Source organism: Coptis chinensis, chromosome 8 (genome assembly GCF_015680905.1).
Source record: "Coptis chinensis isolate HL-2020 chromosome 8, ASM1568090v1, whole genome shotgun sequence".
NCBI lineage: Eukaryota > Viridiplantae > Streptophyta > Magnoliopsida > Ranunculales > Ranunculaceae > Coptis > Coptis chinensis.
In genome coordinates this window covers 86,402,565-86,428,479 of record NC_141463.1, presented here as the reverse complement: position 1 = coordinate 86,428,479, position 25,915 = coordinate 86,402,565, and the positions used below count along the sequence as shown (strand labels likewise).

Sequence of the window (25,915 nt, the reverse complement as noted above, 5' to 3'; positions counted from 1 at the left end):
GTGCAGTGGAGAGATTGTATTTTTGCTCTCTCTTGAGGTTTTCATCATATTTTTGTTGCTCGATCTAGCTACTAGCCTACTACTCTCCACTCCATAGCATGGATGAGTGAGGAGTATATAATGACGGGCAGAACAAACAAAACAAACAAAAATCAAACAAAACAAAATATGTCAACTTATCTATCTACCACATGGAACAAAATACTACGTTGAACGGTGATGGATAGGTTTCAAGAGTTTTCAGGTTTCAGGACCAGGTGACACGCCATGATGGATAGGTTTCAGGGTATTTTCAGGTTTCAGGACCAGGTGACACACCATTTTTGGACATAGGTTTACCATGCTAGATTTTGCAAATGTACACAAGATTGACTCTTTTTTACCACAAATGTGTGCAACATCAGCCTCACTCATTGGGCAAGCCAAACTTTTAGGCCCACTAACCCAGTAAAGCAAAAATTTGAAAGTGCATACCACTCTACCACTAGCACCACACACAACACTATTCACACACCACACATACCACTCTACCACCAGCACCACACACAACACTACTCACACACCACGCACACCACTACTCTATGATCCACTTATCTATCTACCACATGGAATAAAATATGTCGTCAAATTTTATGTATTAGTCAAGTGGGTATATATTAGTCAAGTGAGCGGAGCCAACATTTTTGGGAAGAGTGGGGTATGTGGGATAAAAGGTTGGTTGGTAGGTTTCTGTCTATCCTCACCTATCCTCTCTCTGTCCCTCTCCCTCCTCAGTTCCCTTTCTCTCTCAACTAAACTCTAACTCTCTTTCTCTCCACCCACAAACCCATCTCTTCCTCTCTCTTCTCCACCCTCGGCTCACGCCTCCACTACCTTAGCAGTTATCTAGTGTAGAATTATTGTTTCTTATATCCCTAGAATTCAATTCTCACTCTTATATTTAAGGATATACGGACCAGACATATAATGACTGGCGGGCATGTTACCCAATTGTCTAAAAATGAAAACAGACCCACTGAAAACATTTTCTAAAATTTTCTTACCACACTATGAAAAGTTTGTCACCGTTCAGTAAAAGTATTTTCCCACACAACTAACTAACCTGTAAAAAGAGGCAAGGGAAAAAAGGGTTTATGAAAAACCCTCACTTCCAAACCCAAAAAAAATGGAGAAGTCTCTGATAAATTTAGATAAAGGAACAAACTGCTCAGCATGGAACTATTGCGGGCAGAGACTAGCAACGGGTTCAACAGATGGGTCTCTCTCCATTTTCGATTCCATTGACCCAAACTCCTCCTCTTTCTCCTGCACTTCCAAATCCAAGGTTTGTCGAATTTGTTTGCTTTTCTTTTTATAACTTGATTCTAATTTTGTGAAATTATTATGTAGGCCATATAAAGATGTTTCATTTGCATATTGTGTTGGTTAGACTTTGTTCATTCTGAGTTACACTAATTTTGAACAGGTAAGTGAAGCAGGTATTTTGAAAGTTGTTTGGGTTCCTCCGGAGTACGGCGACGCTGTTGCATGCATTTGCGCGGACGGAACTTTATTACTGTGGGAAGAAGTTGGAGAAGGTATTGTAATCCAACTCAATTTCAGGACATGGTTAACACTGTATATTTTATATTGTTAAGATACAGTATTGTCATGACTCTGATAATACTCACAATTATAGTAATGATGCTGCTGTTGAGATTGTGAATACAGCGTTAAGTATCGTGAACATTTGCTTAAAACTAGGAATCCACTCTAGAGTTGTTGATGCAAATTAAAGTCTGCTTTGTGCATAAACTCGTACTCTTTTAATGTTTTGGGTCGTGGATAAAAAACATCGGATTACTTTGTGTGCTCTATCGAACACAATGGGAAGGGTGCGAGGTGAGGTGAGCATATGAGTTATCAAGTAGCATAATATCACTGCAAAAGATCAGACAAAAAGGTAATGTTGGCTTTTTATTCTTGTTTTTCTCCTCTCTATACACTTCACATAATCTGCTTACCCTGTAGAACTGTATAAGTGGAACCTAGTGTTCTATTTAATTACAGTAATAAGTTTATGCTGCTCGAATATGATATGCCGGTCTGTACTTTGGAATTACTATAAAAAGGCACTCATGATGTTATTATTTTGTAGATTCTCAATCAATCAAATGGATTAAGTGCAAACACTTTGAGAACAACGAATCTAAGGCTTTGGATCTTCAATTTGGAGCTTCTTTTACAAGTTTGAAATTGGTGAGTACAAGCACTGAAAATTCTGTAGGTTCCTTCAATATTATTCACTAGGAACTGCTGAAAGACTTTGCTGCCAATTGGTAATGAGTAGAGCGAACCCAGGAAGTATATGTAGTAATGCCCCCAGGAAGTATATGTAGTAATGCAAGTCTTTGATTATTCCATGTAGAGCCTAACACGTGGACAACATACTTGGGTAACATGGAGTAATTAAATGGGCCCTTTTGGCCCAAAGACATTATCCTGCTTTGATACAATCGTAAACTATAAAGCATCCAACTGAAAACCAATTGGTGATGTGTGGAGTGGCCCCAAGAACTATACAATAAAGTGATGGCTTTAACTACCCCATGTGGGACTATACTAGCATCTCAACAGTAGTACTTGTAGTCTATGTCTTAGAATAAGCATTATGTTGTATTTTTGCTTACTGATGTATAGCATGGGTTTCACTTTTTATAGGTTGCTGCATATTCAAACGGTTTTGTAAAGGTGTACGAGCTCCAAGATCCTTTGGATCTGAAAAAGTGGCAACTTCAGGTTATATCCAGATCTGTCTTATGATTTATATATACTTTATTTGTTTGGCCCAATTATCTACCTTTGTTTTTCTTTTTGGCTTGATCTCATGTGCATTGCTCCCGTTTGTAGGTTTTATTCTTTTCTCTGACATAGTGACATGCATACTCCTTTTGTTCTAACTGTTCTTTTTCTTTGTCATCTTGTTGTCTTACAAAATCTTTGACAAAACTTGATGTGTGTTCTTAGTTTCATTGCATTTCATGGTTTCTCCCAACATCATACAATTTGTTTTCTGTTTTTATTTATTTATTTTTTTCTTCCTTTTGAATGTTCTTTTCTTCAAAAAAAGAAACAGAGAAAAAAAAACTTTGTTTAGGAGACTGAAATCTGCTCCAATGTTTTTCACTTTCTCCTATACCCCTTGATTCATCATTTGCTATTAATCAATATAACATTGAGCAAATGTTGAAGTACATTTCAAGATAGTGTAATGCCTAACTATTTTTCAATCTTCAGTATGAATGTTTCTTTTATCACTAAAGATGTATTATATTACCTTGGCCATGGAGGAAGTAGTAGGATGAAATGTCCTAAATTTCTGAAAGTCAGAAACAGCAGAACACAAGCACAGAAAACAGCCTTTTGTATAATTTTGATGACTGGATATTACTTAACAAGTTTGAATGATATATTTCATCGATTAATATCAAGTGTTACAACAGTTTACAAAAGTGTGTCTTGTAGCAAGATGCCACTTGACCATTCAAGAGTGCATATTCCCCTCATTACATTGAAACTGTTATCCTTCGCGCTTTTATTATCATGATTATATTATTATTGTTTTTAATTTCTTCTGTATTGATTATTTTGATTTATATTTCTTTTCTACATGGTAGAATATTGTAAATGAGACTGACCTGTCACCTTCAAATTGATACCTTACTCAGTTGAGTTGGATCTGATTCTTAGAATTTCTGTTTTTTAAGTCACCGCACCTTTACTTTAGAGTTATGGGATGGGAGGGATGTTCATATATAAGCATGACATACTGGCTTTCAGACATCAATGCTGCATTTATTCCATTGGTTGAGACAAAATATTGTTCATTGACAGTGTTGTCCTTGTTGTCAGGCAGAATTTCAAAATGTTATTGATTCAGTACCAATGATGGGGAAGCCTTCATGCCTATCTGCATCAATTTCTTGGAACCCACAAAGAGGTGAAAACAATCAATCAAGTTTTTCCCTGGGATTTAATTCCAAACTTCCCCAGTTTAATTCCTCTAAGGTACAGGAAGCTTAATATATTTATTTATTGTTCTAGCAGACCTTTCCTTGCTTCACTAGCATATGAGAAACTGATTTTTTTGGAGAAATTTTGGTACCCTTATTTACGGAAATATCAAGAGTCGCTGGAAATTGGATAGTGAAGTTTTGTTTAAATTTCCTGCATCGATTTTCTATATGCCAACATGTATTGCTACAATGGAAAATTTTGTGTCATTTGTTCTGTGTGCTGGATGGCAACACCTTCAAATAAGCATATTATAGCTAAATTACACTGACACGGATAGGTGTGTCTGTTTTCGACACGGATACAGAGTCTCTGACATGGCGAAATATAAAAAAATTGAGGTATATCACTTGCAATATGTGTCTGATATGTGCCTGACACGGATTATTTTCAGAATATGGTGTGTCCATGTAACATAGTATAATAGGGGTCGATCATCTTAGGTGTTCATTTTTTAACCATTGTAATTCCACCTTATATGTGTTCACATAATTCATCTTTTTAGTTGCTATGTTGAAAAGGATCTCGGCATAATGGTTGGAAGAACCTTTCATCCATGCCTAAACTATACCTAACGGGACCTGCTGTTGAGTGTGTCTAATTAAGTGCTCATGTTGTCTAGCCATGACAATAGAATAGACACCTCTATTTTCGGCACTGTTTGTATACCTGCACTTTTATGTCAAGGACTTAAAGTATATCATCTTTAATATGTTAAAGTGGCTTACTGGTTAAGACTTGGGAGGTTGGACCCAAGGTCTTAGGTTGAAATAAAAAAGATCATTTTTATCAAATCCAACTCCCTTTTATTTGCTTTACGAATGATATATTTGAGTTTACAGGTTTGGGAATTTGATGAGGCCCACCAGCGGTGGCTTCCAGTTGCAGAGCTAGCTCTACCTGGAGACAAAGGTGACCAGGTTTATGTTGTTGCATGGGCACCGAATATTGGCAGGTATCGACCTACTTAATGGTGATCTTTTCATACGGCTAGCAGCTATAATCAATATCCAAAACCACTTAATAGCTAATACCGGTAATTTGACTTTCGGTTTTCGGACCTTGATTTCTGAACCAGATAGCAATATCTGCTGAACTTACCTGACCTCGAGTTATTTTTTCTTTAGTTATCTTAAATTTTCCTTCAATATACGACAATCTTCCTTCATGCAAATAAATAAACGAGCAAATTGGGATAATTTTAAAGCAGTTTGAGCTATTCAACTGGCAGTAGTGCTTTACCTGTTGTGACTTCTTGTAATGTAGTGGGTGAAAAAAGGGACAATTTATGTACCCGCTGTGAATTTAAGAAGGCAGATTTCCGCCAGTCAATGCTTTAATAGAGTCTACCCTTATGATATAGGTTTACAAAGTAATCGGGATTTCAGCCAGTTCATATTGCAACCTTCAGTATTGTTGGATCTGGCACCTAGTCCACTGAAAGTTCTTTTTCCTGTTATTTTGGGCATGCAGTACCTGAATTGTTCCCTAGTCACCTTTAAGATGCGACACCTATAGGAGAAGCCCTAAACTGCAGCTCCATGTTGTCAATCCTAGGATTCTTCGTTCTGGTACCATGAAGTTTTTAACGCTGAATCAATTAAGTACAGAAACATATTGCAGAGCGGAAGAGATGCTGAAAAAGGAGAAGTTTGCTAACAACTAGGGTCTATTTTGTTTTTAATGTAATTTATTGTTATTTCATAAAGCTGGTTACTGTACTCCAGGTCTTTGTTTAATATGTATCACTGGGAATTTTCAAAACTTCCCTGAGCTTATCATGCTACACCAAAGACGATACAGAAGCCTTATTCCAATGTCAGAGGAAAAGATTAATTATTTACATAATGCTCTTGATATATTGTCCATGAACTTGGTCCGCCCAGTAACTGATACTCGATTAAATTGATATATAACTATACATTCTAAACTTGTTAACTTTCTATCAGACCATATGAGGTAATAGCGGTTGCAACGAGCAAAGGGATTGCAATATGGCATATTGGGCTGATGCCTGACACAGATGGAAAGCTCTCGGTGGAGAAGGTTGCTTTACTCTCTGGTCACGAAGGCGAGGTGATTTTTTTTTGAAATAGCATGTTTATGTTCCTCTTACATTTGAAAGATTAATATGGGGCTATGGATGCCACTACGTGTCGTAATTGCCACCTCCCTGATTGTTGGCATTCTTTTGGGCACATAATTGCATTCATTCTATTTCAAAACCTCTATCTTGGAAACAATTTTCAATAATGTTGAAAATTAATTAAGACATTAACCTCTGTTTTTAAGGTATGGCAAATGGAGTGGGACATGGGAGGAATGACACTGGCAACAACTGGAAGTGATGGGGTGGTAAGATTGTGGCAGTCTAATCTAAATGGGGTGTGGCATGAGCAAGCTACCCTTGAAACTGCATCCTCCTAGACATAAGAATTGAGTGCGGTATCTGTAGTTTGATTGGGGTATCTACTGTATTTGTAATTGATGAATGATGAAATGCCTCATTTTCTGCTTTTGTTGAGTATCACACTATCACACATGGATCTAAGTATCAAAATATCACTCCTAATTTTCTTTTTAAATAGTAGATTAGTAGTCTGTGTTAGGTAGGGATTTTCTAATTTTTTGGCACAATTGCAGTAAATCACTGTGTTAACGTAAATTTGATGATAAGAATATACTTATCATTATACTTTGTTCTAATTTTCTAGATCCTTTGAATAAGTTCTTCAAAAGATGAGTAACAAAGGTTGGGCCTACTAGGCCGTGCCGTCGGTGTGTATTGTGGTCCTTTTAGATCAAGTTAGGCAACTTTAACGTGCGCTGTCAGGTAGTATGTTATATGACCCGGCATTTTATAAAATTTAGAATTAACTAGTATTACCCCTAGGGGTGGGCAATGGGCCGGGTCGGGCTAGTCCGGCCCTAAACATTTAAAGTCCTTAAGATATTAGGGCCGGGTCGGCCCGGCCCTAAAGTCAGCATAGGGCGGGTCACAAGTCGAAACCTCAAGCCGACCACTAAACTAGCCCTCTTTAAAGGGTTTAGGGCTTTAGAGGAGCCTATATATTTTCTTTTTTTTACTACATCAATTTTAAAACTCATTTATATTACAAAAATGTCTGATAATAATCTACAAACTCAAAGTCCAACCAATAAGAATGATAAGTCCAAAAATTTAAAATGCACATCCACAATCTAATATCGGAGTTGAATTTGTTTTCAGACTCAAATCTCAAAAAATTACATTTAACATTGAAAATTAGAACAAATAATTATATTATCATTTTCAATTAATATATATAAAGAAGAAACATAATAGTTTTGGTTAAAGGTCAAGTGGAAGTTGTTAAACTATTTGTAATATCATAAATTATTTCTATAATAGATTCAAACAAATATAATATTACCTTTCTTCTAATTTAAAAGTGATTCAAGCTTTATATATGGAAATGAAAATAAATTTTTGAACAAGTGATGGAGAAAGGTTTGAGATTACAAATGTCATTTTTCCTCGACAAAGGTTGTTTTTTCAGTATTTTGCTTTAATGGTGTGGAAGGAAATCTTTAGTTTTAGACTATTGGATGTGAATAAAAATATAATTTATAAGAAAAATGAGAAAAGAAATTTGAGAATAATAAGTTATGGACTTTGACTTGATGAAAAGGAATAAAGTCTTATTTTTTTATTAGGCTAGTGCTCATTGTTTTACTACGCTAAAAGTTTTTGTTATATAAAACAAGTTATTGGAAGTACCCTTGGGTGTAAGTGATAAATTACAAAGGACAATGTTATTTTAATTGAAAATATTTAACAAAGAGTTGACAATTATGGTATGTGTATTTAAGTGAAAGTATGAAAATTAGGCTAGGTTAGGGCTTGGTTAGGGCCTATGTTTTAGAAATAGGCAAGATAAAAATGAGGCTTTAGTTGTGAGGGCTTTATAGGGCTTAGGGTCTGGCCGGTCAGGGGGTTAGGTCGTTAGATCGGATTTCTAAGATGAGCCGATTAGGATTTAATTAGAAGATGGGAAATTGGGGTTTTTTTCTAAAACTGCGGTCGACTTGGTTTTGGTTTGGTCGTTAACTTTCAAGTCAAACAATTGAAAATTACACAAATACCCTCATTATTTTCAAAAAGAAAATATTCAATTTTAATTAGAAGGGGGCATTTAAGTCATTTTCAATTGTTTGACTTGAAAGCTAATGGTCAAACCAAGTTGACCGTGTGTTTAGGGGAGAGACCCTAATTTCCAATCTAGTGAGGGGGAAATCCTAATTGGCTCATCTAGTAGGGGGGTAACACTAGTTCACCCTAAAATTTAATTGCAAATGAAAATTGGATTGGCATAATCAATTTTCAGTTAATCATGAACAAAATTACTACAAATGTTTTACTGCAAAATGGATTTGCATTGTAGGATTTGACAGTTAAATTGATAAACAAGCACTTTTACAATTTTACTACAAAAGCATTGAAAATAAAGTCCCTGTTAAAATGATGTGGCCACATCGCGAACAGTGGAAAAGATCATCCTCGATAGGGAAGTGTAAAGGAGCGTTTTGGTACTCTTTTACATACAAGATTAAGAGGAGAAGGAGATCGGATATTGATAAGACCGAGTTCGTTGATGAGCGAATTGCCTACGTATCTTCTCTCGATCCTGGGGGAGAGAAGAATCAGGTCTCATGTAGTTCATGTAGGTGGTATTTATAGACATTGGGAGATGTAGATCCCCGAGACACGTGCACTGACATGTACATATGTAGGATGGAGATTGAGAATGAGTGTTAGGTTGGTTTTAGTAGAAATTGTGTGATGATTGGGAGTGGGTGCAGTAGTTCATATATCACGGTGATTGGAAGTACAGGTATGGCCCTGGTGATGATTGCATCTGGATAAAGGATGGTGTCATCACTTTCGGGCTCGTCTTGAGGTCGCCTATTCGATTTGGAGGTATTCCGAGCGAAATGGGCTGAACCAACCACATGGAGCGAAAACGCTTCATTTAATCGATCTTGGAGGTCAATGATATGAGTTTGTTACGATCTCTGCTTATGCTCAATGCGTGCTTAATATTTCTTAATGAGAATATTACTCCCTTACACAGCCCCCTCTCAGTAGATTGTGTTGTACATTGAAGCAATCTGCTGAAAAAAAAAAACAGTGGTATGTGTTGAGCATGAGTAGAGGAGCGGGCTGGTGTGAACGAAACTGACTGTCTTACCGTAAGGGTCGATTCGTGTTGTATGACGACTTGATGTGATGTGAAAGTTGGCACGTGACAGAATCATAGCAGAATTTTGTATTATGAAACGCATCACTTGCTCTTGAAGTACTATTTTGATGTTTACATCTTGCATTTGGCATAGAAGTGTATGTGGTGAATTCTGAGTATGCTACAGTTTGAGAGGGCGTTCGTGTTCGAGTTAACACGTCATCTCTAGTTAACCTTGGGCATGCCTGGCCGTGACTAGAGAATAGTTTGTAGTGCTAAGTTGCATCTGAGCTTTAGTGAGCGTATTAATGTAGAGAATGCTTGTAGCTCTGTTAGAGCGTTTATGCTGGAGAACGTTTGAACTCCTGAGAGTGTTTTAGTTTGGCTGCGTGTGCATGCAGCTCGTTGAGAGTGTTCTGCACTGAGTTAATCCTAGAACTGTAAGCTCTCAACTAGTGAGAATTGAGTGGAGCCTAGAGTGGTAGGTCGTCAACTAGTAAGAACTGTAGAGGCTATAGAGCCAAGTAGCTCGAGTGAATGTGGTAGCTTAAGAAAGTTTGTTGCTCGCGGAGAGCGTGTTAGCTTAAGAAAGTTTTTTGCTCGTGGAGAGCGTGTTAGCTTAAGAAAGCTTGATGCTCGCGGAGAGCGTATTAGCTTAAGAAAGCTTGTTGTTCACTGAGAGCATTCTCACTGAGTTGATCCTAGAAGTATAGATCCTCAACTAGTGAGAATTGGAGAGGCTCTGGAGCCTGTAAACTCAAGAAAGCGTGCTGCTCGCGGAGAGCGTGTTAGCTTATAAAAGCGTATTGCTCACTAAGAGCGTTCTCACTGAGTTGATCCTAGAGGTGTAGGTCATCAACTAGTAAGAACTAGAGAGGCTATGGAGCCTATGAGCTCGAGAGAGCGTGTTAGCTTATGAAAGTGTATTGCTCATTGAGAGCGTTCTCACTGAGTTGATCCTAGAAGTATAGGTCCTCAACTAGTGAGAATTGGAGAGGCTCTGGAGCTTGTAAGCTCAAGAGAGCGTGCTGCTCACGGAGAGTGTGTTAGCTTATGTAAGCGTATTGCTCACTGAGAGCATTCTCACTGAGTTGATCATAGAAGTATTTGTCCTCAACTAGTGAGAATTGGAGAGGCTCTAGAGCCTGTAAGCTCAAGAGAGCGTGCTGCTCCCGGAGAGTGTTAGTTTATGAAAGTGTATTGCTCACTGAGAGCGTTCTCACTAAGTTAATCCTAGAAGTATAGGTCCTCAACTAGTGAATTTTGGAGAGGCTCTGGAGCCTGGAAGCTCAAGAGAGCGTGGTACTCAGATGGGCGTCAGGACCCAAGTGAGTCTGCCTATGTTAGTGAACTGGCGGATCTAGTGAGCGTCCTGATTTGGAGATTGCAGTTGATAGCAAGCCTTGACAACAAGAGCTGAGGCGACCTCAAGGGGGTCTTGACACCAGGAGCTGGGGCGACCTCTGGGGTCTTGATAACAGGAGCGGAGTCGACCTCTGGGGTAGCGGAGGCTAACCTCGGGACCCGGGGGTCGGGTCTTGACACCGGGGAGCGGGGCAACCTCCGGGGTCTTGATAACAGAGGAGGCGACCTCCGGGGGTCTTGACACGGGGAGTCGGGCGACCCTCCGGGGTCTTGATAACAGGAGGCGGAGGCGACCTCTGGGGTCTTGACACCAGGAGCTGGGGCGACCTCTGGGGTCTTGATAACAGGAGCGGAGGCGACCTCTGGGGTCTTGACAATAGGAGCGGAGGCGACCTCTAGGGTCTTGACAACAGGAGCGGAGGCGACCTCTGGGGTATTGATAACAGGAGCGGAGGCGACCTCTGGGGTCTTGACAACAGGAGCGGAGGCGACCTCTGGGGTCTTGATAACAAGAGCGGAGGCGACCTCTGGGGTCTTGACACCGGGAGCTGGGGTGGTGACGCTATGTAGCGTTTGAGCTCGAGTGAGTGTTATACTCAGCTGGGTGTCGTGACCCGAGTAAGTTTGTGGGTATCCAAATTTGGAGATCATCGTCAATAGCTAGCCCCAGTTTATTTTTGAAGTTTTAGGGGCTATTTGTTTTTTTGGGTTAAGTTATAAGAGGGTCTTATAAGACCATGTGTTATAAGAGGGTCTTATAAGATGGTCTTATAAAGTGGGTTGTTTTTAATTTTAAGTTCCTCTTATAAGCACTTTTAAAAATAGAAAAAACAAATACATGACATCTTATAGATGGTTATTTGACAAATATAACCCTACTTTACATCACATTTAACTTGAATATATTAATTTGAAATAAATGTATAGTTTGATTTTCGGTTTCAAATCAATTTTGATAATTAGAATATCAATTTTAGGAAACTACCTTAATTGGCGGTGGTAGTGGTAGTGGTCTTAATAGCACGGTGGTGGTGGTAGTGAAGGTGATGATATTGGTTTTAATAGCACGGTGATGGTGGTGGTAGTAGAAGTGGTGGATGTCTTAATAGCACGGTGGTGGTGGTGGTGATAGTCTTAATAGTACGGTGGTGGTGGTAGTAGAGGTGATGATATTGGTCTTAATAGTACGGTGGTAGTGGTGGTGGTGGTGATTTTAATAGCACAGTGGTGGTGGTGATAGTCTTAATAGTACGATGGTGGTGGTGGTGGTGGTGGTAGTCGGTGGTGGCTAGGGTAATAGAGTTATTTGGAAAATAAGATAATGAAAAGGGAAGAAGAGAGAAATGAGGCTAGGGGTATATGGGAGGGGGTGTTTGAGTCATTTTTCAAGTTATAAGACTTATAGAATTGAAGTAGATCTAATTTTGGTACTTATAGAATTGGAACCTCTTATAAGACATTTATAGTAGAATGCCTCTTATAAGAGGCAAAAAACAAACTAAAAAAATGTCCAAAATCACTGGGCCACATCTTATAAGAGGTTATAAGACCTCAAGGTCTTATAAGAGGCAAAAACAAATGGCCCCTTAGTTGACCTGTACAAAATGCGAACTAACACCAAAGAGTTAGTACGAACTAACAGTAGTAATCCTGGAGATGCATAGAGCATAATAACTGAATTGAGTCTATTGAGATGGCAATGACTAGCCCCAGTTCGGAGATGGTTGTGGCTAGCCCCTAGTTTGGAGCTTGATGAACCTGTAAAAAATGCGACCTAGCACCAAAGAGTTAGTACGAACTAACAATAATAATTCTGGAGATGCATAGAACATAATAGCTGAATTGAGCCTATTGAGATGGCAATGACTAGCTCCAGTTCGGAGATAGCTGTGGCTAGCCCCTAGTTTGGAGCTTGATAAACCTGTACAAAATGTGAGCTAGCACCAAAGAGTTAGTACGAACTAACAGTAGTAATTCTGGAGTTTGATTAACTGCACTCTGATCGATTCGTTGCGACAGCTCGTTAATCTGCTGATTAACTTCATGGATACTATCCTCTATTATTGCACCAGTTTGGTTTTGTGCATCCACTTGTGCTCGTAACGTAACATTCTTCTGCCTGAGCAGGGTAATTTGCTCGTTCATCGTACCTAACTGACCTACTAGACTCTGGATTTGAGCTTTGAGGCTTGCCATGCTTCGTGGGCTTGAGGATTTTTCTTTTTGGTTTAGGAAATTGGTAATTGGTTTCTCAAGAAATCGATACCAGAGACGGCGCCAATGTAAATGACCGTTTTGGTCCTCCTTTACATACAAGATTAAGAGGAGAAGGAGATTAGATATTGATAAGACCGAGTTCGTTGGTGAGCAAACTGTCTACGTATCTTCTCTCGATCCTGGGGGAGAGAAGAATCAGGTCTCACGTAGTTCATATAGGTGGTATTTATAGACATTGGGAGATGTAGATCCCCGAGACACATGCACTGACATGTACATATGTAGGGTGGAGATTGAGAATGAGTGTTAGGTTGGTTTTAGTAGAAATTGTGTGATGATTAGGAGTGGGTGCAGTAGTTCATATATCACGGTGATTGGAAGTACAGGTATGGCCCTGGTGATGATTACATCTGGATAAGGGATGGTGTCATCACTCGAAGTGTTCTGCTTGAGGTCGTCTATTCGACTGGAGGTATTCCGGAGTGAGCTGAAGTGTACCACCTACATGAAGCGAGCTGCTTACAAATCGATCTTGGAGGTTAATGATATGAGTTCGTTACGATCTCTGCTTATGCTCAATGCGTGCTTAATATTCCTCAATGAGAATATTACTCACTTACAGGAAGTAGTGTCAAAAAAATTCCTGAAAGAGTGTGCTAAGAGTCTTATAGCCACATATAAAACCAAACTGTTTTGCCGTAATGCCGTGTGCATGCTGCATAGTTGAAAATGCTGTGATATTGTGGAAATTTCTACAATAGATGCTAAGAAATTCAGCATCAACTTTCCCTGTGTTAACTGTGCAAGCTGCTTACGCTCTCTTTGATGTATAACTGATATGATTTCAGGGTCCAGTTCCTGGGACTCAGGAATTTTTGACTCAATTTTCACTTAATTTTTGGACTTTTGGATCATCTCAATCTAATGGTTCCAAATATTAGCATGATAACATTTTTAAAACATGACATCACGTGAGTCCCTTATCATTTATTTAATTTTTTTTCCTTTTCTTCTCAAGTTTCTTCAACTTACTCTGATACTCCACACCAGGCCACCAGCAAATCATAGAGGATCCCCTTTTATCAAGGAAGAGCACCAAATGTTTATAAAAAATATCCATATCTTGAAAGCTGAAATCTTAGCCTGGTAGGACAACATTCTGAAACACAAAAGGGGAAGGTGGTCAACTCGAAGTTTTTCGATCAATAAAACATCATTGGCCGACCCATATAAAAGAATTCCATCCTTTAAACAAGTAGCCTTAGCCCTTCGATTTATTTATGTGGGTCTTCTAACCAGCATATGATTCCATATATAAGGTTTCCAAATTTTTTAATGATAACGACATAGATCCTTGCATGCAGTGATGTGGGTGGTTAAGCCACACGCTGAAAAGAAACTCACCTTCCATCTAGCTGGTTGTATATTCTTGACTTCACATAAAGCCATTTACTTCACATAAAGCCAGTCAGCCAGATAGTAACTTTTATTGGATATATTAACATTCCCACTCAAAGGAGCATTGGTGAGGATGTAAAATATGTTACGTAAATGAATGCGGAAGCGTGACAATTGGACAAAGAAGATTGAATGTGGTGATAGAAATCGACAAAAACAAATCAATTAAAATACTTACCAATGCAAAGCGAATAACCAATAGAAGTGGAGACGAGATTTACGTGGTTTGGGGTTAACCTAATCCACCAAGCAAAAGAAGAGAATTTTACTAATCAATAGATAAACAAATAGAGTACAATCACTCACAAACGAATCCCGAAGAATTCACAAACTCTCTCTCACAAATTGAACCTTACAAATCCCACCAACTGGTCTCGTATTTATAGAGGTGGGTATCAAATTAGAATCCTATTTAGAATAGGAAACCAAAACCTTAATTGTGTGGTTTATCCAAATTTGAGTCGTATACCAACAATTCTCCACCTCGGTGAAGATTTATCCAAATCTGAGCCGATCAACCGAATAGCAAATCCCCTCTTCAAAACATAAATGTCCGAAGGACCAAACAAATAACAAAATGTCCCGAAGGACCAAACACAACTGTACCACATAGTGGCTGCCTACGTACCCTTATTAAAAGATCAAGCCGACCGTAGTTCACCAATGAATGTATCGTAGAATCCATTTCACAGCTTGCCAGTGTTTCTTCCCAGGGTTATGCATATATCTACTAACAACACTAACAGCTTGTGAAATGTCTGGCCTAGTACACACTATCGCATACATCAAACTACCAACAACACTTGCATATGGAACATGAGTCATGTACTCACGCTCCTCATTGGAACTCGGAGACATAGTAGCACTAAGTTTAAAATGAGGGGCAAGAGGTGTACTCACAGACTTAGTGTTCCCATCAATACCAAACTTCAGTAGTACCTTCTTCAAATATGTTTTTGAGACAAACAAACTATGCCTTTTGCTCTATCTCTGAATTTCCATGCCAAGAATGTTCTTAGCTTCACCCAAGTCCTTCATCTCAAATTTCGAGGACAAAAGTCGCTGTTTAAGCTTATCAATCTCAGTCTTGTTTCTTGAGGCTATAAGCATATCATCAACATACAAGAGCAAGTAGATGAAAGAACCATCATGTAGTTTGCGAAAAATAGACACAATGATCGTAGTGACTTCTTGTGTACTTGAGCCCTAGCATAAACCGATCAAACCGCTTGTACCATCGCACGAGATCTGTTTCAAACCATATAGCGATTTTTTCAGTTTACACACCAAATCCTCTTTGCTTGCAACTTTAAACCCACTTGGCTGAGTCATATAGATCTCCTCTTCTAAATCACCATGTAAAAAAGCAGTTTTTACATCGAGCTGGGCTAGCTCCAAATCGTACTGAGCTACCAAGGCCAAAAGGATGCGTATGGAGGAGTGCTTCACAACTGGAGAAAACACCTCATTATAGTCAATCCCCTCCCTCTGAGCGTAGCCTTTAGCTACCCATCTTGCCTTGTAACGTAACTCATTACTTAGAGATCCTTCTTTCAATGCAAACACCCATTTCCCGCGAATCGCCTTCTTACCCGTAGGTAACTTTACAAACACCCAAGTATCATTCTTATGAAGAGATTGCATCTCCTCATCCATAGATGTCTTCCACCTTTCTGACTTGGAGCACTGGATTGCTCCATAATATGAGAAAGGAACATCTTCATCAAGACTTTCAATAACAGGAAGTGCATAGGTAACGTAATCGTTTAGCCAATACAATAGGGGAACATTTCTCTTAGATTTACCAGTTGCAATAGGCTCATGAACCGGAACCAAAGGACCAACATTCATCTGCTCCTCTAATGGAGTCATATCCTCTGCATCATCATTTGTTCCATCACCTGTAATCACTATTTCTGTGTCTTCAACTGGAACATTAACTAACTGACTATCCATGGTTGCCAATCTACTAGATACAGAACCATCTGGACTAGGTGAAGACGCATCAATCTCCACCTGCTGCAATACCTCTTTGGCCATACTCTCCACCTGCTGAGAGTCAGCAGACTTCAACATAGAAGCCTCATCAAATGTCACATCTCTGCTCAAAATGAATTTCTTATCTTTCGGATCCCATAGCTTATAACCTTTAACTCCACTTTTCAGACCCACAAAGATAACTTTCTTTGCTCTAGGATCCAACTTACCATCTTTGACATGAAAGTAAGTAGGACACCCAAACACACGAAGGGAATCATAATCCCGAAAGCAAGTTTACTGGACAAACCTCCATAGGAGTTTTACCTCCAATTGCGGCCGAAGGCATCCTATTAACAAGGTAGCATGCATAACTCATACTCAGCCCAAAAACGCTTTGCCCAATCCAAAGATTGGACAACATACACCGCGACTTTCTCCATTAGAGTACGGTTCATGCGCCAACTACCCCATTCTGTTGCGGGGCGCATCTTTCATTGTGAAGTGCCTCTCTATTCCCTCATTCGACATACTTGCAAGAACGGATCCTTTCATTATATTCACCACCATTATCGGTTCGAGTCTTTTGATCTTTTCGCCACCGAAGTTTCAATCAACTTCTTCCACTTCACAAAGATATCTAGGACTTCATCCTTGTTTCTCATGGTATATACCCACAAACGCCTAGAGTAATCATTAACAAAGGTCACATAATAATGTTTGTTCCCTCCAAGAGATGCATTCTTAGAAGGACCCCAAACATCCGAATGAACATAATCAAGGGTTCCACACGTACGGTGGATAGCGGTGCCAAACTTTACCCTTTCTGCTTGCCCAGAACACAATGCTCACAAAAATCCAACTTACAGGTCTTAGCACCTTTCAACAATCCTTGCTTTATTAACGTTTGCATGGACTTCTTACCTGCATGTGCAAGACGCATATGCCATAATCTGGTAGCCTCCTTAGCAACTGCCTCTGAATACTCAGTAACATCTACTTCTCCACTAGTTGTACCACCATTCAAATAGTACAAGTTATTCTGACGTATGCCTTTCATGATAACCATTGCTCCAGAAACTATCTTTAGAACACCATTGTCAATGACTACCTTGTAGCCCTTAGCTTCTAAAGTACCAACAGAGATAAGATTCTTCTTCAAAGTGGGAACATATCGAACATCTTTTATTTTCTTAACTGTTTCATCATACATCTTGAGACGAATATTACCCATCCCCATAATGCGACAGGGTTGATCATTCCCTATCAACACATCACCACTTTCAAGCTCCTTGAAACTTGTAAACCACTCCCTTATGGGACAAACATGATAGGTAGCACCCGTATCCAAAATCCAATGACTGGAATCAATGAAACAAATAATCGATGTAACAAGAAAAGAGAAATTTGAACTATCAGAATCATTACCTCCTTGAGCAATGTTGACATTAGATTGTTTCTGCTCAGTATCTTTCCGCTTGTGTTTCAATTTCTTGCAGTCCTTCTTCCAATGTCCAACCTCATGACAAAAAGCACACTCATCACGGGCTAGATTTCGCCCTCTCGACTTGGAACGAGATTTACTTCTTCCACCACCAGAGTTTGGACGGTCATTAGACCTCCCTCTTACCACAAAAGCAGTGCTCGTCGACTCTCTTGACTCCTTTTTATTGTTGTTCATCATATCCCAACTTGTCAACGCAGATCGCACCTCGTAATAGTTCAAAGCTTTCTTCCCGAACATAATGGTGGTTTTTATATGCCCATACTCCTCCTTGGGAAGAGATCTCAACAAATGGAAAGCTTTGTCTTCATCCTTCGTTTCTTCTTCAATGTTCAACAAGTCGGTAAGTAACTTGTTAAACTCGTTCATATGCTGGGACAATGAAATACCTTCTTTCTTTCTCATATCATACAACTTTGATTTCATAAAGACACGACCTTCTATTGTCTTATCTAAGTACTTCTCTTCAAGGATTCTCCAGATTTCCTTGGCCGAAGTCTCATTGAGAACAAGGTACTTCACATCCCTAGCCAAACACGATCTTATGATACCACAAGCTCGCCTATTTTTCTTAACCCAAACACTCTCCTCTATATCCGATGGTTTTTCGTCTAACACATCATCCAAGTCTTGTTGGCATAGTGCATCTATAACTTCACAACACTACATACTAAAATTGTTAGATCCATCGAATTTATCCACATCAATCCTTGCATGGTTAATATTCAAAGTCGTAGGAGGTAATTTCTCCCTAGACGTCATAGAAGTAGTACCCAATGGAGGATCTGTCGCCATACTTTCTCAAACTTTCATATACCGCAAAACAATCAATAAACCAACAAAAGAAGCCCTAGGTAGAACCTTGGCTCCGATACCAATTTGTTACGAAAACGAATGCGGAAGCGTGACAATTGGACAAAGAAGATTGAATGTGGTGATAGAAATCGACAAAAACAAATCAATTAAATCACTTACCAATGCAAAGCGAATAACCAATAGAAGTGGAGACGAGATTTACGTTGTTTGGCGTTAGCCTAATCCACCAAGCAAAAGAGGAGAATTTTACTAATCAATAGATAAACAAATAAAGTACAATCACTCACAAACGAATCCCGAAGAATTCACAAACTCTCTCTCACAAATTGAACCTTACAAATCCCACCAACTGGTCTCGTATTTATAGAGGTGGGTATCAAATTAGAATCCTATTTAGAATAGGAAACCAAAACCTTAACTGTGTGGTTTATCCAAATCTGAGTCGTATACCAACAAAATATACCATCATGACGTTTCGGAAAAAATTATGTGCCATGCTCACGCTTCCATACTCTCTGCAGCCCACCTGTTGGGTTGTTTGCATATATCTATTATGTAAACCTGAAACGAAAAAAAAATGGAAATGAACCACATTAAGATGCAATTTTCAAGTTATAATTATATGTCAAACAGGAAATGATAGAGGCAAGTAACCTTCCTCGGATGTAGACCTCGAGTCAGGGGCCACTCTGAGGGGTATGCAGCATAGGCCACCGCCTAGGGCCTCCACTTATTGCTAATATTTAGGGCCCCCAATGGGCTACATACCCACTACCATTTCCATATTATTATTTTTTTTTTTTAAAGTCTGATTAGGTCCATTTGGTTCATAAGCCCAACTGCCAAAAGTCTTTTAGTGAAACAAAGTTACGGTAAGCCCAATTTTTTTTTTTTTTTGTTTCCTAAGAAACAGGGCCTATTTTGAGGAGGCTTGCCTAGGGCCACCCAAACCTCAGAGCCGGCCCTGCCTGAGTTAGAATAGATAGTTATATACTTGCAATCTTCTGGTGTGGAGTATATTGAAGAAACTAGAGAAGAAACAGTGGAGGAAAAAAAAATGAAAATAACGATAAAGGACCCACATGATGTCATGTTTTAAATTACTATCATGCTAATATTTGGAACCATTAGATTGAGATGATCTAAGAGTCCAAAAATTGAGTTAAATTGAGTAAAAAATTCATGAGTCCCATGAACCGGACCCTTAATTTATTACTAAGAATGTAAGAATGGAGCACTTAAAGTAAGAGTGGGAATATAAAATACATAAAAAATAACAAAAGCGTAATTGAATTTTCATTCATTTTTTTTTTAGCCGAATTTTTAAAAAATTCGCCAAAAACCGAATTATTCGTTTTAAAGCAAAAAATCCCGAATTTTTCCAAATCTTTGAAACATTCAGAAGTATTATACGTATTGCCCTTCACAAATTCGATTTGCGAATAATTCGGCGAATTACTAATAAGGATTTAGAGTTTAAAGCCATTGCTAATCTGCTAGAAATTAAATGGTAATTGCACTTGAAAGTAAAAGAAATTTCAGCCTGTAGGTTATGCCTTGAAACTCATTATATCTGGAAAATATCATTAAGAACAAAATGACATTATCATGGCCGAATCAGAAATTTACCTTTTTTTTGTTGTTGGTGTGGTAGAGTCATTATTTATGTCTCCACACTAGCTCAAAAACTATTAAAACTATTATTGAAAAATACCAGCTCAAAACACACGTCATCACCTAACAAGATTAAATATCCACCATCCAATTTAATGGTAAAGATATTATCTCATAACAAACTTAAGTTGTAATCTTAACTGTAGAAAGAAAAATCAAGATTATGATCCAATCTCCATCTTCTTTCTAATCTAGCACCTTCACCACCCCACCACCAACTGCAGCCACCAACACAACCAAAACATGATTTAAAATTTTTAATAAATTAAATCAATATACTTTTTGTTTCCACATAACCGAACTAAATCACTCAATTTAAAAAATACTCATATATCAATGAATCAAATACTCTATTACTAAATACCCATTTGTATGAATACACATTTAACCGTACAATTCAATGGGTGCATTTACCGTAGACCAACAACCCATTTACCGGAAGATCTATTTAAAAAAAAAAAATTAATAGTTTCATGATGAGGAAGGAAGGAGTTGAGATGGTTCAAGAGACATTTGATTAAAATATTTAATTAGATAAATTGGTTACCAATTATCTATTTTTTTATAATGTTATAAAATTATTCAACGGTCTAGAATTTTCAAATTTCAAAACAATTTTTGACAAAATTAAACATTTTTGTTTGGGCTGATTTTTTGTAAAGAGATTATCCATTATGAGAAGTCTATTTTCACAAAAAATCAGCTCTCAATTCATCTTATAAATCCACTTCTGGTAATGGAGTTAATTTGGTATTGCATATAAAGCCTCGTAAAAGACAATGGATGAAAATAGGACTTCATTTGTGAAAGGACCGATCATTATAACACCATTAATCACCCGAACTTAAAATTCTAAAAAATGGATATCCCTCCATGAGTCCATGATGGGCCATAAATAGAAACAACATTGAGAATTTGGCAATTTAATTATTTGAGGTTACTTGACGACTTGATTTATATGTTCTTGAAGTTTCCACCTGTACTTGGAAGTGGATAAATGAAGGAGATCGGACTATGGAGACAAAGTATTCTGTGGGTTTTCCAATCTTTCCTGGGGTCTAAGAATTAAGCTAATTGTACGTCGATACACTTAGACAGCACAATGGAATAAGACTACATGAATCGACATTATTGACAACAAAATTTGTGGAAAATTAGGCTATTTCGTATTATAGGTAGCAAGGGTATTTTCTTGTTTCTTAATTCTACTCCCAAATTGAAATGAAATTAAGCAAGGCGCGCCATCAATAGTACATTTTTCGTAAGTTAAGTTACTTCAGAGAATGTCGTTACCAATGAATTAGGAAAAAAGTGTAATACGTTATACAAGTTTCCACAATACCATGGTTCAAAATTTTATGAGGTACACACATTGTCACCAAATTCACCAAAACCCATTAAATTGGCAAGGCGTTTTGTTCCAGTTTAAAAGCCGAGTTTTTCAAAATATCGCGTTTTAAAATTAAAAAATGTTTAAAACTCGAGATTTTGAAAATCTCCCGTTTAAAACTTTATTATTATTATTTTATTTTTATTTTTTTTAAATCTAAAAGAAATCGTGAGAAGAAAAATGGGTTTTGGAGTTCACTTTTTTGAAGAGTGGGCATTAAATTGACTTATTGAGACAGTTTTATTTTGTTTTTGACTATTAATACTTTGAAATTTTAAAGTTATTCACTTATTTGTATTTGTAGTATTTGATTATGCAATTATGGTTGGTAATTAATAGTATCTTATTTAGGGCAAAAATTCTATAGTAACACACAACATGGACCGAATGGCCAAACACAATGACATGATATGGAAAACGCACGTGCCTTATCATCACTTTCACAATCTCACTTTGCCAAAATTTTCAAACCTGAACCTCCCAATCCATCTTCATCTCTCTCTCATCGGAAGTTACAATTTATGAAACATCATCATCATGTAGTTAATATTAGAACTCATATAACCTCATCATGTAGTTTTATAGTCGTCGTTGTTGGTGCTAGAGTTTTTTAGGGGATCGGATCCTAACAAAATTACAATTGCAGTTTAAGGTTATGTATGGATGATTAGAATTCTAGGGCTGAAACAAAAACGATTTCTTATTCAGATTTTGAAAATGAGAGCTCGCAAAAAAAGAGACCCATTTCATCCAAGTAAATATGATTATAAGGAATAACACAAGAGTTAGAGGAACGAAATAGAGAAACCCAACTAACATAAGCTCAGAAATAGTAACCCCATTTAATAACATTGCAATAATTAGCACCCTTTGAGAGGAGATCGAAGCAAACATGGTGTTCTCACTTCTCAGAGAAAAAAAGTATGGAGAGAATTAAGTTCTACCTGAGAGAGAAGGAAAAGGCGAGTGTTACTAGAAGGAAAAGAAAAGAAAATGGATTGCACGTGATTCACTTAGCCACGTCAGTTTGTTTAGAAATTTCGGTTCACTTTGTGTGTTGCTGTAGAAAAACTCTATTTATGGTCGTGTTTTGGTAATCTAAACCTTATAGTATTTGAATAAGTAATTGATAATTTGATACTTTCATGTATTTGAATTTTCTTTCATTTGTATTACTATTATTTTTATTTTATATGCCTATTCTTTTTTTCACTCTTATAAAAAAAATCAAACTCATTATCTATCGTCTTATTTATTATCGGTTTTTACCGTTTCTTTTACGTATCATACATATTATATGTTTTAAACCCGTTTTTTATGTCCCACGTTTTTTTACGTTTTTTTTTCCAAGACGTTCCGTTTAAAACACAAACTGTTTTTTTCAAATACGCTGTTTTAAACCCATACCGTACTTAGTGACAATAGGTACACACACACATACACTATAGTAGGAAAGAGAAGATTGGAATCTGGCGCAACAAAAATAGTCAAATTGTCGGGGGGTTTCGAGATGGCTTGAAGGTTATCCATTCTTTTTAGAGCATGTCTTCAGTGCCCATGTTGTATGGTACGCAAGATGTATGGGCCTTTGGATCAGTACTTCTTTGGTGAAATACACCCTCATCTCTGTGTGTGAGTGGCCCAGATATGAGTGCCATACATCTCACGCACAGTAGATTTAGCCTTTTTTTTTATTATTTTTTCCGATATCCATTCTAGTACTTCATTGAGTTCCTTCTCAATATACTAAAAACACAATCAGCAATCAGCAATCAGCATCAGGCTTTTCATTTTGTTCTTTATATATTTTCATCTACAAGACAAAAAAATCGCGAACCTTCATATAGCATTTTTTTTATTAACAACACATGCCATAGGTTGCCCAACAACTATCTATTAATTTGAATGTAAATGAATCAAACTCTAAAGACAATCATAGAATAAGAAATCAACAAATAAAATAAATTATTCCTCCAATAAAATAATATATACTGAATGACCAGGAAAAAAATATATACTACCAAGCACCAACTACCACAGCTCATCAACACATTCATGGCCATTTCTCCAAAGAGCATCTACTGACCAGGAGGGGGATTTCCATTCGGAGTCTGGTTCGGTGTTGGGTTTGGATTCGAATTGGGACTTGAATTGTTACCATTCCTAGTGTTTCTAAGAACAATTGGAAGAACAATGATCAAAATGACAATAAGCAAAATAATGATGCCAATACAAGTCCACTTACGAGTACTTTTCTGATGTCTTCTAGCAGTTGTTAATTGTTCTGTTCCTCTGTTAACAAATGAACTCGCTCTCCCAACTTGACTTTCAATATCATCAAGTTGCTCACCTTGAACTTCAACCAGAACAGCCATATCTAAAAACACTTGATGCAATTCCAACAAACTCTTCTCCATATCTTTAACAACATCAAATCTTTCTTGAATTTCACTTATAGTATCAATAACTCTTCCCTCTCCCTTGTTCTTGAATCGCTTTCTGTAACAAACTCTCACTCTCCCCTGTCGAAATCAATATCTCAACAGTTTTATCATCCGGTGATTCTCCAGTAATAGTAAAGAAACGCCGTTTCACCGTTTCTTTATACTCTGAACCTATTTCTTGCCTTAGAGTATTGAACCCCTCCATAGAATCTTTAAGCTTTTTACGCAATCCATTAAGAACTGAAGTCCTCGTACGATCCGAGGAACTACCTGGTCCACAACCAGGTTGTGTCCGATTTGAAGCATTAGACCGGTCTAATGCTTCGAGTCGGACTTTTATAAGTTTAGCTTTTTTTAAAGCTAAACTTATATCAGAATCCATCTGAGATCGAAGATTTTTGATGGATTTCGCATTGTGGATAGTCTTTAGAGTCTCGTGTGACTGGTGAAGATGTTGGTGTAGTTGCTCGATTTCTTTTAACTCGTCTTTGATCCCTTCTACGTCTTCGAAGAATTTGTCCAAGTTTGCCCCCATGGCAGACATTTGGACACCACCTTTTGGATTATAATTGTCTGGTGAGTTATTTGGTTCTGATTTGAATCTGGAAAACGAACCAGAAAATAGATCGTTCATGGTTATGGAGGTTTAAAAGAATGATAGGAGGATTGGGTATTGGGAATTGAAGTCTGAATTTAATGTCTATCAACTTATCTAGTTACCTGTTTATGCTCTCTTTTAAGAGATATAGAGGATTAGATGGAGGGAAATGACGCGGATGGAGAGAGAGAGAGAGTGAGACCGTTGAAAACGCGTTAAATAGGTTAATGCCGGCTCTATGAGAGGATTGAGTTGGCAGGTAAAGAGGGTAATACTGGTCTTTGGACTTTGAAGCAAGAGAGTGTAATAAGGAGGAGGGGTCTATCAATTAAGCTGATTGAAAATGAAAAGTCAAATAGTTTTTAGATTCACTTTTTGTTAGGTATCAAAGAGTCTAGCAGACATTTTTACACGGTTTTGAGTATTTAACTCTCTGATTTTGGGCCTCAGCATTGGGTTACTTGGGGCATGGGCAACAATTTCGAAATTAACAAATAAAAGGCGTCGTGAGAAACCAAAACTTGTAAATTGTAACGGAACCTAAAAGTCAAGCTCAGAATAATAACAAAACTGTTGAACTAAATTGGTATCCCAAGTCCAAGGGCATCCACCAGCTCACCAAGTGATGCAACCTCTGACATTACCTGTTGTCGACCTAGCATTTGTATCTTGTCTACCTACATCTACAAAGTTCGTATACGATTTACATATGTGGATCTATCATATCATTCTATCAAAATTTAAAAGTTTCCTAAACTATCAGTCATAAGGGCAACTCCAATGGGGGGGTGGGTGTTGTAAATCCACATGTTCTACATAGGTGCTACTAGAATTTTACAATTCCAATTGTAAATAATTGTATAGTCTATAAATATTCACTCTCTATTGTTTCCAAAGAAAAAATATAAAAAAAATTCAATTTTAAACCAGGATGACACCTGAGTTTAAAATTGAATTTGTAAATCCACATATATCTGTGTCGTATTCTAAAAACATGAGTAGGGGGTGGATGTGCGCCAGGGACGCCGAAACCGAAGGCGCACGTATATGTGCCATACCGGGGGCGGATGCACGCCGTCAGGGGCACTGCAGGCGCGGATATCTGTGCCGTACAGGGGGCGGATGCACGTTGGGGGCGCCAAAAACGAGCGTATTTGTGCCGTGGGTCGGGGGCTCCGAATGCGAGCGTATATATGC

At 38.0% G+C, this 25,915-nt stretch overlaps 1 protein-coding gene and 2 pseudogenes across 2 annotated transcripts; 1 reads left to right on the top strand and 2 right to left on the bottom strand.

Annotated features, from left to right (window-relative positions):
- Window positions 1-685: 685 nt before the first annotated feature.
- Window positions 686-6,638, top strand: LOC147483854 (protein SEH1-like). The gene is made up of 8 exons (XM_086576593.1): window positions 686-1,324; window positions 1,466-1,577; window positions 2,138-2,238; window positions 2,701-2,778; window positions 3,892-4,047; window positions 4,896-5,008; window positions 6,003-6,129; window positions 6,346-6,638. The coding sequence occupies exons 1-8, from the start codon at window positions 1,166-1,168 to the stop codon at window positions 6,478-6,480; spliced, it is 981 nt and encodes a 326-aa protein (XP_086432719.1). The 5' UTR covers window positions 686-1,165; the 3' UTR covers window positions 6,481-6,638.
- Window positions 6,639-23,505: 16,867 nt separating this feature from the next.
- Window positions 23,506-24,972, bottom strand: LOC147483852 (syntaxin-121 pseudogene; annotated as a pseudogene). Its single transcript, XR_015207011.1, has one exon. The product of XR_015207011.1 is annotated as a syntaxin-121 pseudogene (transcript).
- Window positions 24,137-24,754, bottom strand: LOC147483853 (syntaxin-121 pseudogene; annotated as a pseudogene).
- Window positions 24,973-25,915: the final 943 nt, after the last annotated feature.